The sequence below is a fragment of the Hyaloscypha bicolor genome (assembly GCF_002865645.1).
Source record: "Hyaloscypha bicolor E unplaced genomic scaffold K444scaffold_129, whole genome shotgun sequence".
In the NCBI taxonomy this organism is placed as follows: Eukaryota; Fungi; Ascomycota; class Leotiomycetes; order Helotiales; family Hyaloscyphaceae; genus Hyaloscypha; species Hyaloscypha bicolor.
Genome location: NW_020194631.1, coordinates 807842 through 820141, shown reverse-complemented (window position 1 = coordinate 820141; position 12300 = coordinate 807842). Strand labels below are relative to the sequence as shown.

Here is a 12300-nt window from a genome sequence, read left to right as displayed (position 1 = left end):
CGGGCCGAAGGAAGTCCTGGAAGTATCAAACATCGGCTTTCATGGCTTGTATCCTGCTCATTGGCTGTTCTCTATATCGACTCTCATAACGTTCAATGCAACTGGAGTTGTTTGTCTGATGGCTCAGGGCGAATTTTCGCGTGGCTTGTACATCGCCCTTAAAATGAAGGCTTTCGCCAGATTGTGGCCTTACTCTTTGTAGAAACTATCCTGCATGTCGCATCTTTTGCGGATCTACAACCAAATAGGAGCATTAAATCTATGGTTCGACTAGTCTGATTGGATCAAGGCTGATGTGTTGTTGCTGATTGGTAGGTGCTCCACTACCTTCCAAGTCCCTGGCATCATCTGCTGCACGCAACCGCCTTCCGGCGCCCCGAACGTGTTCGAAAAAATTGGCACAACCTCAGGTAGGTCAATATCAGAGTACGGCATGATTATGTTTATCCCATCTCCAGCTCCGCCTGGGGATCCAAGGAAAGCAACCTCACTAAAGTGACTGCCCGCAGCTGCCCTACAGGACTCCGCAGCACTTCCGGATCTGAAACAAGAAACGGCTGGAAAGTCTAGGCCTCATAGGCACATGGTCATATCGAATCTTTGGAGAATGATTACCAACCTTGATCCTCCAAGCAGAATGGTTCCTGAATCTCCCGCACTCACTGAGTCTTACGACCTTCGCTGCAGGACCGGGGGACAGACGTGGCCATGGGTTGATGATTCTTCCGTTGTATAATATCGATATTGGCTCCCATATTTGCGCAAGCACTTGGAGCGACGATTGAAAGGCTCGAAACCTGGAGATTCAACACTCTACGGCCATAGACCATTTCCTAAGAGCCTCCTTTGTATTTCATCAATCTGAAAGTCACGAGCCTGGAGTATCTATCTTCGTGAAGACACCTTCAGGCCTCGCCGGGCGGAGCATCATGTCCATTCCAAGCGGCAATCCTGAAAAGTCTGTCCACGACCCATTTCTAGCGTATCCATTGGTAGCGCTAAGAACTTCCAAAAAACTGACAATGTTGAAGTCCTCCGGATCTTGTTTCAACTTCAAGGGAGCCCCCTCCTCAACAGCCAGCCAAGCTGACTAAAGGGAACTTGAGCCGAGTCCCTATCACTCCCTCGAACTGTGAGAAGTACCTGCAGAAAAGATCGAGCATCGAGAGGCTGTCTCTTGGAATCCAAAGTGGTAGAAAGGGCATGAGAGATTGGCTACAGAAGTGGGACGAGAGGTGGGAGGCGGCCAGCAGGAACTAATGGGTGTGGAGTGGATGTTGGAACTCAGTGAAATAAGTTAGTGTGAGACTGTTCTGTGCGCCATACATGAGATGAAGTAAATTAGGACGGGATTAAAATAGAACTGCGAGAAAGAAGAGAGTAGAGTTTAAAGAAAACGAAAAGGTCATGAAATGAGAGAGGGCATTCCAACAAATCAAATGATGTGCCCACACCAAGAATTGAGTAAATTCGGCTGGCATGATGCAGTGCTCGACAGGTTTCCTTCTTCTAATCCCTAACATCAATCTAGCAAGAGAAGCCGGACAAATAGCCATGGGACATCATAAACTGTCGCCGGTGCTCCGCGCCCTCGATCCAAACCCGCTCCCAACCCTTCCTAAATTCAAGCACCAACTCCTTCGCTCTGCCCTTCGGCATCGGCAACCTCTGAATACCAACAACATGATCCCACAGCTGCTTCACCATGCCCTTGCTCCACTGATGAACCTCGGTGACAGCACTGACCACGCGTTCAGACCCACTTCCCCAGCTGCCAACCTCATGAGCGAGTGCTTCAACTTGCAAGCGGAAGCTGTTGATCACAATCTCGATGTCGTGGAGGTAAGTGGGATCGAATTCGTGGACGATGTAGGTGACCAGCAAGCTCTGTAAGCGGTTCTTCAGGAGGTAGGATCGTTCAACCCAAGGGAGGAGCTCATGTGGTGGCTCGGGGAAGATCTTTGTATTGTGGAAGTAAGCCGTGAACCCGTACTTCTGACCCTTGCATTGAGCACACTGAGGACGATCTTCAGGTAGAGGAGGTCCATCTAAGCTCGGAAGTGTTGAAGAGATTGATGTGAGTGGCGGGAAGTCATTTTGTGCAGATCGTGGGACGTCGAGGTATGGTGTGTTCAACTGAGGAGGTGGAGGGTAATAGTATGTGTGGCGCATTCCCACAGGAGAGATAAATGGGTCTTGCTTGCAGAGCTCGTTGAGAGGTGGGAGGTTCAATGTGGCTCGGGATGAATTTTCCTGAAGTTGCATGATTTTGATCGATTTCCCAACCAATATGTAGTAGCTCAATGAAAGGGCGTGGAATGCGACGGGAGGCATGCATGGTTTGACATGATTGATTATGACCGGGCAGACTGCTTCATTGACTACAAAGAGGGTTTCGACCCGAGACGGTAGAGCCTTTCAAATCGCTGTGTGTATGCTCTGTGGAGGACGCTTTGTTCTCACTCACTACTGAAGACAGCATGTCAAGCATCAATCTGCTGAACTTCGCATCCCAAATTCTGGTTGAAATTGTTTTTCAAAGAGCTGTATCTCCTGGTGACTCGATGCGAGATTGTCCGTCACTCGGATGTCTCGAATTGCTGCATTGAAGTTGTTGATCAGCTCTCGCAACGCCTTGACAGAATCCACCCCTTCACCCCTAGGCTGTCCAAGGCTGCAAATTTCCAACACTGACCAAACAATGCGATCGCAACAACAATACAATTAAAAGTTTAGAAACGATGAAAGAAAGACCTGGAAATGGCGGCATGCGTATCATTTGCGTATCAAATAAAGGGGTATCATTCGCCAAACTCATCCTTCATCCTCCATAATCGTCCCATGTCCCTTCTCAATATCCTCCCCCTCCTCTTTCAAAGCCCTGCTGCCAATCATGTCCCCAACATTAACGACTTTAAGACTCGGCCTCTTCCAACTTACCTGCTTTGCCTTCGGCTCCTTCGGCTCCTTCTCTCCGTGCAAAAACATAGCCACTAACTTGTGTGTAGCTCTCTCATCCTTATCCTCTTCCATAGCTTTCTTTTTAGCGGCAGCCTCCCTCCCTTCCTTTCTCTTCCTATGTCCATGAATCCAGTCTATCCTCTCCCTATTCTTCTCTTCAAAATACCCATGTCCCACTATATAATATTTCCAAAGCGCTCTTAAACCCGTATATTCTAGAACGAATATGATAGGGATTTTGACAAATGCGGTAAGGGTGGCGCGTGTCCAGGGAGAGAAGGCGATGGAGATTGATACGACGATTACAGCGGTGGAGACGCTGAACATCCATTTCATTTGTTGGTTCAGGGTCATCCAGGATGCTTGGTTGATTTGCTCGTTGTTCATGCCGAAGAAGGCGGCGGTGAATCCAAGTGGAAGGAAGAAGATGGTCACGATGGTAAAGGCCATTATGGCACGTCCTTGTTTGACACTTTCGTCTGCTCTCGCGAGTGCGGCTTTCGCTTCGATGATACTCGCCTGTTGCTGCTTCAGTAAAAGTAAGCCTTGGAGCTGCTGTGTTCTTTGGAGAGCAGCTTCCTCCAGGTCTTGGATCTCTGCTTTGCGGTTGCGAATCAGTTCGAGTAAATCGTTTGCCTCCTGAATTGTACTTTCAGGAACAGGCAGAGCAACTTCTTGATGCAAGGCCGGCTTAGATCGGTCTCCTGCCAGACTTGGATTCTGCCGTAGGAGCTTGATCAGGGTTCGAACTTCGTCAGTCTCGTTTTTAGACTCTCCGTTCATGTGGCCGAGGATTTTTCGGAAGTCGCGAACGACATGCAGTTGTTGATTGTAAATTTTCAGCATGATCTGCAATTCCTCAGCCACGTCTTGGGACTCGCGCAACAGTGTCCCTTCGGGATTGATGTCCAGGTAAGAGTGCTTCGCAGAGCCGTTAGTTCCATTTTGGGCGATTTTCATACTCCGGATCTCCATGTTGCGCCAGAAAGACTCATACGCGATGGTTGTGTGTTCAGTCACGCTGCCAATTGCCGAGGCAAAGAGATCCATGACTTCTGGTCTTTGATCCAGAGGCTTAGTGCGATCGAAGAAGACGCGGGAGCACTGATCAATGATGACCAAAGCCAGGTCGTACACTGATTGGATTTCTTCCTCGGGAGTGCTTTCCAATCGTTCACGAAGCGATTTGTGCACCCCAGAAGGATCAGGCTTGTTTCTTCCCCAGCGCCGAGGAAAGGAAGTGATGATTGTGTTGCCGTCGAGTATCCAGAGCCACAGTTGATCTACCATCACGACCCTGGTATTGCGTGTGTGGAAACTCCGACCTTCTCTTGTCTCCCTGTAAACGACTTGATCCTTGTCGCGAACGGATGTGTCTTCGAGGGTCAGGAAGTACGATTGATCCAGAGTTCTTCGAATGTGCAGCGGAGGGTTATGATGGAGGTTTTCTCGTAACAACCTTTCATCCGCTTCGTAGTCCATGGCGTCGGCCACTTGAGCGAGTGCCAACAAGTATCTTCCGAGCTTGCATCTCCTGTTATATCGTCAGTCAAGCAAAAAGCACCTGGAGCAGGCTATGATACATACTTCTTCCTTATCAAGCTCTTTCCGTTCTTTGCACTTTTCCATTTCGTCACCACATCAAACATACCCTTCTTCTCAGTCCCAGTTTGGTCGCCTTTACCGTCCGCCTCTATCTCTTTCTTGAGTTTCTCCTCGGCCTTCCGGTCTTTCCTCCAAAGTAGACATCCTCTTTCTGGCTTTTCTTGCGTCTCTTCGCGTGGGATAGTAGTCAATCTCCGCTCTTCTTGGGCCTTTTTCGCTTGGAGCTCTTTCGTGACTTCCTTGATGACTTGAGCCATTTTAGCTCTGCGACTGTTTGTCTCCCAGTGGAGATACGGGAGCTAGACACGAATCAGCTGTGTGTTACGTGATTGAGCATCAACCTAGACTTGCAAATATGGCAAAATTCTTGGCCTTGACCCTGGGAGGCTGTGCCAGGGGATTACTGGGGGAAGAGGCAGCTTTGGGAGTGCGCCCTCGTTGTGTCCAGGCGCCGGATGAAGTGGCTATAAGTCTCAAGTCAGTCGATGTTCGTCTAAAGAACACGATTATAAGTGGAAGTGTCCATGGAAGTCCGAAGTGATTGGTCCAAATATCTCAACTTGCGTGGGACATTGTCCTCCGGTTCTTGGCATAGAGTTCGTACAGACAATGGGCTTCACATACCTAGGGGAATGAGAGAACACCTGGACCTCATATGCCTAGCATGCACCGGACCAGCGATGCTATTTCCCGTAACTCCAGCGCCACCATGTAACTGGCCTCGCCAATACTCTCTCGACAGGAGTTTCTCCGCTTTTGACGATTTCTTGCTATGCACCTGAGTATCGCTATGGTTGCCAGAATCCTCGTCGTAGTATCGTGCCATTGCTTCCTGGCACCACAATGTCAGTTCTCCGGCTAGGTGTTTTGCTGGACCTAACGAGTAAGTACCCACCTCAATCCAGCGCATATTGTTCGAAGGAAAATGAAAGTACCGCAACCGATCCTCACCGCAAGGTTCGCTCAACGGATTCATGTAGGCGCCCGACGAAGGCTGTATCAAGTCATGAACTGATATCTTTTGGTTCGGAAACTTTCCATCTTTGAATTTCGGATGGTTATGTGTATCCGGTTGCCATCCATCATCCGACTTCTTGAAATAGATTGCGCACGCTTTGAATCCATATTCATTCTCGGGCTTCGGCTTGATAGTATCGTCCTCCGGTTCGTCTTCCACGTTCCAGTCTTTGACACGCTCAAGCAGTTCGAGATCCAGTTTCTGATCGCGATTCCATCTCTCGGGATACTTGGGGTGTTGACCGGCCTGGTGTTGTTTCTTGACCCTCTTCACATATTCTTCCCGCTTTTCTTTCACCTCTTCTTTCCAGGCCTTCTTCGCCGCCTTTAGACGCTCCATCATCTGCCGCTTTCCGGGATAGGAGGCAAAGTTGACTCGAGTCTGCTTGATTCGTTTCTCTTCGTGTATCACCCGCTCCAATTTCTTCCCCTTATTCGACTCCCGCATTTCCTTCAACATGTGTTGGAATTCATCAACGTCGTTATCGTCTGGTCCCTTGTCCTCCGCAACTTGGAGCTGTCTCTTAAATTCATCGTCCATCTTTTTCAATTCCTCTTTGAATTCATCACGTCTATCGAATCTCAGTCCAAGGTAGCAATTCGTGTGGTTTTCACAATGGTTCCATGGCTCGTTCGCAAATTGTAGAGGATCATGGACGCTGTGTTTGGCGTACTGCATATCGATGTGGACATCCTGATCCCTCTTGTGCGTATGTGGTACATATCCGAAGGAGCTCGCTGCTCGTGGTCGATTAGATCTGCTGGGCGCCATCTCGCAATCAATTGTAACAAGACAGAGCAAAAAAAATGAATAGAAGGAAAGAAACAGGGCAATACGAGAAAAGGGCAGCCATCCTTTTGTCGCGCTGGGGGCGGCGCCTCTCTATTTTCAGAGTCGACGACGAGGCTGCAGCTTGTCAAGAAGCCAATCTGCACATCTTTCAGCTCGATCCCAATTGAGAACGTCAGAAGGAGCTCGCATGAATAGTGGGAAGCCTATTGGATGAATTAACAAAAGGGTCAAGGGTATGCATCGGCGGAGCCGCACATTTACAGCGCATCGAGAGCGTTCCGTGCTGGGGGCCAAAGGTGGTGGATGCATCCCTTCACGGCATCTTCCTCGCATGCATGCAATTATCCAATTATCATGGCCAAAGTTGGACTCCAATCCTCTGCGATTGCTTGCATTGCACGTACACTTGTCCGCGTTGGTATAGCCATAGTGATGCAGCCAGCCCTTTGAATGAAGCGAAAACAAGCTCTTGGCAAGGTCATGACTGGACCTCGGTATGTGCTAACGCATGGGAAATCTAGAGACATCAGATGATATGTGAAAGCCTGCCATAAACGCTAGTATCCTAAAGAATCACTAGAACCTGGGGCTTCATGGAGTTTTCCATTGTCGATGCTGCTGCTGAGGACTCTCCTCCCGAAACGGGAAAATGTAAAACGACCTCAGAGCAAAAGTCGCGATCTGGCAGATGGATTTGAAGCGTCCCATGGGTACTCGTAGTTCGACAGGGAAATCGAGAATAGAACAACTTTTGATCCTAGCCTCTGTGATCCAAAGTAACGTCTGGGTTTCGCTCCGACCGAAACATGGTCAACTTCGACACAGTTCAGATAGATACTTTGATGAACGGAGGTTTCGACCTGACGAGAGGCTGGTTGATCGCAGCAGAGGCGGTGAAGAGCGGCAGAACCACCTGCCATCAGGTCCTCTGAACATTTCTCCAACCTCAACACCACCACCAACTCCCAAGAATTTCCCAAACGCCTCACAATGCCCAAAGAAAAGTCAATCAATCCTGCGCAAGCCCAGCGCAAAGCCGAGAAAGCAAAGGCGATCAAGAAGGGTACGTTTCAAGCTCCTATGTTTGCATCACCCATTAACATATTTCTTGTAGGAAAAGCCGAAGCCGCATCACGACGCAACGAAAAGCTCGCACGTCGAAACCCAGACCGTCTTCAGAAGCAACTCGACGAACTAAAAGCTATACAGACCAGCGGCGGCACTCTTACCTCGCACGAGAAAACAGTCCTCGAAGGGTTAGAGCGAGATCTGAAAGCCGTTCGTAAGGCGAGAGAATCGTTAGGGGATGCTGCACCTAAATTTGGTTCTGGGGAGAGGAGAGATGGCGGGAATAGAGGGGGCAGAGAAGGGAGAGGTGGTGGGGTTTTAGGGAAGAGGAGGAGGGATGATGAGAGTAGTAGCGGGGAGGACGTGCCGGAAGACGTGAAGTGGATACCGATGCCTAGGGATACGCCACCACCGATTCCGAAGGAGGTGCTGGATAAGTGGTATCAGAAGAGAAGGGAGAGGATGGCGCGGGATAATGCTGGGAGGGGCACGAATGCGAATATGATGCCTCTGGGTGATAATGAGAGGAGGGTGGGTTATGCGGATGGGGCACCAGAGAAGGCTGCGGCGCCGAAGGTGGAGGCGCAGACCGTTTATGAGGCGAAGCCGGTGATTAGGGATTTGAGGAAAGAGGCTGTGAGCTTTGTACCTGCTGCTGTGAGAGCTAAGCTAGACAAGTCGAAGGGCGTGGGAGGCTTAGTGGAACCAGAGGAAATGGACAATTTAGAGAAAGCGGGATATATGGGAGCATCCAAGAAGAGCGGAAATGTTGAGGCTGATGAAGGTGATGAGGCATACCCAGCGCAGCGTGGGCCACGAGCAGCGATGGTGGAAGAAATAGAGGATGAGGATGGTTAGAGTGTATAACTACAAAATTGATACCCCGTTGAGCAAACGCCTGGACCTCAAGTTAAGTTCCATTGATTGATGTCCAGAGTAAAGATATGCTTGTGGGAATCATTTCGGAATATGTCGCACCATCAGCGCAAACTCGGTGTTGCCGGCCCTCAATATCTGGCAACCAGTGACTATTCTCCGTACTCATCCGTTAAACAGCATGTTCCATCTAGTGCTTGACTGTTGAATGTTGACGGTTCTCCAGTTCTTACAAAAAATTTCATTCTCCAGATCATTATCCGTTGACTATTCTCCATACGCTCCTGGGATCTATATATTTTTGGACACTCCCCAATCCTTGGTTCACTTGACCGCCTTTCCTCCAGCCATCATGTCTGAAGAACCCAGCAATTCGGAGCTTTTCGAGTTGGTTTCAGAGGAAATCGACACAATGACCTCTTCAGAATCAGGCAAATCCTCATCATCTCCACCTGCTAACTTATTCTATCTACTTCCTCCAGAGCTCCGCTTACGGATCTACGATCTCGTCAACGAAGGTCAAGGCCAGTTGCACTACGAATACCAACGTGGTGAAACATTGTCTCTGGAAGCGCTGACAGAGTGCCTGAAAATAAATGCCCATATAACCATGCAGACTGAAGTTGGCTTTCTCAATAAGCCAAAGAGGAGATAGAAAGGATAGAGCACTTACACATCACGTGCGGAGATCTTGTGCAAGTCGACTCATCTCAGTGTGGCTTTCGTACTTTCATACTAGCTAATCATCCGCCTTGCTGTAAGCTCAGATGATACACGCGTCCACTTCTTCAGCTTGGCTCAAAGACCCGGCGTAAAAATCAACGTTTCAAGCATTATCATCGACTTCAAACTCCACGTCCCACCTCTTGCCATCCAAATCCTCAAGATGATACGAGGGCTGCCTAAGTTTCGTAGGCCTGGGATTAGAATATGCGCTGCTCATCAATGCACAGGTCCCGAAGGAGTGCATGGTGACAAAGTTACAATGGCTGTTGGACGATTTACCAGCTGCCTTTGAAGTTGACCGAGTTGTGGCAAAGTTTGAACCCGAGAGCTGGTTCAGATGGAGCTGAGCTTTGGTTTTGGGATGCTAAGGAGGGCGAGGTGTTGAGTGACAAGAGAAGGCTGAGCCAAAGTGGAAGACAGCCTAGAGATGATTTAATGGTACGGTATTTTATAAAGCAAGTCAACGCTTCAGCACGCTTTGAGTTGGAATTAAGTTCACTGCAATATTTTGATGGCCTACACTTGTTGGGGACAACTTTTTAATTGTGCAAGAAGTATTCTGTGACCCGATGGCCAATAGTCCTTTGAGTCTACTCAGGTGGAAAGGCGGGAGCTCGTCCGTCCTCGACGCTCATTGGCTGAGAACCGAAGCCCCTTTTCTTCCCACAACGCTAAGACTCAGCACTAACCGCAGGATTGATACTTCACAAACGGATTAATAGCAACTGCAAGAATCCTGTGAAATGCCCACTCATAGTTCAGCATCCGCCAACGTTCCAGAACCACCAAGAACAGTCCATTTACCAGAGGGGATCCCTTCATCTTACCACGCGTTAAAGCAACGGTGTCAGATGCTTCCTCTGTAGCCAATCAAGGTCAATTAGGTGTGATCTTCAACCGTCCTCCTTTATTGTCCATCGCCTCCCAGAACCAACTGTCAGGACACTGCGCCTCGTCCGGAATCTGCTCCAACCGTCCCTTAACACCGAAACGTTTGTTAGCATACTCAATGAACGCGCGTCTGATCTCCCGGAACGTTTCCTTCTGTGTATCCGTGTAGCCTGGCCTCAGCATCTTCTCGACAGAGTGCATTCGAATAGCAACTCGCGTGAGGCAGCTGGAGGCATTGTCTAGCTCAGCGATCCTGCTCAGCTCACCCGTTGACCCCAAGCCCGTTTCAGTATTGTGTTGAAATCTGGGGCAGGCGGTCATATCCAATGAGATGGTACTCAAGTTGTTCCTGAGTTTGAGGAGGGAGCCGGTGAGGGTGTGGGAGCAGCGTTGGTTCCTGGAGGAGAAACTCAAGTTAGTAGGTGGTTTTTCTCCATCTGAGGTGGGCAGCAAAGCCTTCCCTAATTCGACGAGGAGAGGTACGTACGGTGCGCTCGTGCAGCTGAGCAACAAGTGTTTCAGCTTCGAGCCTTCTTTTGTCTTGAGATGGATTGAACTGTAAGCGACTCGATTCCTATCATGGATTTTGGCATTGATTTTCAGGTACACTTCTTTAGCCTCCTTGAAGAGATCGGGCTCCTTTGCAAGGGCTACCAAGAGATTCGGTGCGCTGGCGCCCCATCCCATCGCCAGGGCGTGTGGGTAGATTTCGAGGCGGATCTCTGGAGGGAAGTCGCTGAACTCAATTGAAGGCTGAGGCTGCTCAGACATGCTGGTTGTCAATTCGGAAACAGGATGTGGGTCCATTGTTGCCGTTGATGGAATCCTAATTGAAGTTTGGTTCTGACGTGGATGGCGTGGAACTCTGTGCAAGTCGGATGTTGAGGTTGTCCAAGAAGGCAGGAAGCCGGGTTGACTGATGTTGTATGCTTGGAGAATTAGCGCCTAGGCTCGGAGGAAGGATTTTCGTCTGGTATGGTTTGTTCTGCGCAAACTGCGCGTTCCCTCCCAAACCAACGGCTTGGAGGTATTTCTGCGAAGTGTAGTCGGGACTAAAGTGGGAGTGGATGCGAGTAACCCTGCTGTCAACCGTCGCTTTGAGATATATTCTGCAAAGTGTAGTCAGGACAGAGGCAGAATTAGATGCGGGTAACCCGGCTGTCAACCGTCGCTTTGAGACATTTCTGCAAAGTGTAGTCGGGACTGAAGCTAGGAGTGAATCCGGGAGTGAATCCGGGTAACCCGGCTGTCAACCATCACCTTGAGATGTTCTGCAAAGTGTAGTCGGGACTGAAGCCGGGAGTGAATTCGGGTAACCTGGCTGTCAATCCGGGAACAAACTCACAACCCGAAACCAAAGCCGAAGCTTAACAAGAAAGGATGCCCCCACCATCTAGTTCGAACTCACCAGCACGGCTCCATACAAGGACCAACCCTTTAATGGAGGAAATAGACTGTTAAATAGTCTACTTGTCGGAGATTAATATTCGTTTTAGTGGGAATTAATTTTGGTAGAAGTCCCTTTCCTGGTTACCTCTACTGCCCTCTCTTTCATCACCTCCTCTCCTGTATTTCCTACCTCTCGTGCCATCGCTATTTATCTTACTCTTCCTGTCCCTCGAACTCGCACATACGTACGCACACACGCGTGAGTGGAGGAAAGGGACAGAAATGACAAAAGGGGATAGACTAGGGCAAGGGACTAGAAAGGGGGAGAAGCGCGAGTAGCTGTAATAGTGTCTTCCCGGACATCCCACTCGTGCCCGCTCCACTACATCACTCCATTTCCCACCCTCTCCCTCAATCTTCCTTGATTATCCCAGCTTCTCCTAGCTCGCTCTTGTATTCATTTAACTCTTAAACTCCTCGTACCTCCCTCTCCTCTAGTAATTTCTATATCTCGAGAATCCATTACACTAAAGAGGGAGCACGAAGAAATAGGGGGGGAGCGAGGCTAAGGGATAAAATAGGCTAATATAATAAAACATGTATGTAAGGAAAGCAGAGAGAGCGAGCACGAGATGGGAGATAAAAGAATCTTTCGGACTTAGAGTAGAACTCAAAAACGATTTCCGACTGCTATTGAGGATTTGGTCCTTAGGCGCCCATACTAGAAGGCTCTTCGGCTTCTAGATATTCAATTTTGCGCACCTTCGGGCTCACGCCAGCAAGCACACTGACGTTAAGACGCAATCATCAAGCTGTTTTAGGTGAGATGGGCTGTAGCCTGTTGGAAAGTGAGACATGTTAGTGATTAAAAGCCATCAGATGCGGTGGGCTGCGAGATAAATGCAGGGATCAAAAGCACATATGAAAGCAGTTGAAGCAGAAGCAATTCAAGCAGGAAAGTCCAATGGGAACTC

At 49.1% G+C, this 12300-nt stretch overlaps 3 protein-coding genes across 3 annotated transcripts; 1 reads left to right on the top strand and 2 right to left on the bottom strand.

Moving 5' to 3' along the window:
* Positions 1–1572: 1572 nt before the first annotated feature.
* On the bottom strand, positions 1573–2025 carry K444DRAFT_484754 (uncharacterized protein; the record flags this gene model as incomplete). Its single annotated transcript, XM_024873082.1, has 1 exon — positions 1573–2025. A coding segment is annotated over one exon (453 nt), but the record flags the coding sequence as incomplete, so codon positions are not given.
* Positions 2026–2424: 399 nt separating this feature from the next.
* On the bottom strand, positions 2425–6378 carry K444DRAFT_667401 (uncharacterized protein). Its single transcript, XM_024887292.1, has 5 exons — positions 5462–6378; positions 5191–5398; positions 4918–5030; positions 4549–4865; positions 2425–4495 (listed from the first exon to the last, which is right to left on the bottom strand). The coding sequence occupies exons 1-5, from the start codon at positions 6353–6355 to the stop codon at positions 2815–2817; spliced, it is 3213 nt and encodes a 1070-aa protein (XP_024731665.1). The 5' UTR covers positions 6356–6378; the 3' UTR covers positions 2425–2814.
* A 946-nt stretch (positions 6379–7324) lies between these two features.
* K444DRAFT_655507 (uncharacterized protein) lies at positions 7325–8346 on the top strand. The gene is made up of 2 exons (XM_024886015.1): positions 7325–7439; positions 7491–8346. The coding sequence occupies exons 1-2, from the start codon at positions 7367–7369 to the stop codon at positions 8300–8302; spliced, it is 885 nt and encodes a 294-aa protein (XP_024731664.1). The 5' UTR covers positions 7325–7366; the 3' UTR covers positions 8303–8346.
* The last annotated feature ends 3954 nt before the right edge of the window (positions 8347–12300 follow it).

Bases quoted from the DNA above. Each gene is read 5' to 3' on its own strand.
- K444DRAFT_655507 (XM_024886015.1), top strand. From the start codon at position 7,367: ATGCCCAAAGAAAAGTCAATCAATCCTGCGCAAGCCCAGCGCAAAGCC. The intron at 7,440-7,490 runs GTACGTTTCAAG...TATTTCTTGTAG, and splicing joins AGCAAAGGCGATCAAGAAGG to GAAAAGCCGAAGCCGCATCA.
- K444DRAFT_667401 (XM_024887292.1), bottom strand. From the start codon at position 6,355: ATGGCGCCCAGCAGATCTAATCGACCACGAGCAGCGAGCTCCTTCGGA. The intron at 5,399-5,461 runs GTGGGTACTTAC...TTGTGGTGCCAG, and splicing joins ACAATATGCGCTGGATTGAG to GAAGCAATGGCACGATACTA. The intron at 4,496-4,548 runs GTATGTATCATA...ACGATATAACAG, and splicing joins AAGAGCTTGATAAGGAAGAA to GAGATGCAAGCTCGGAAGAT.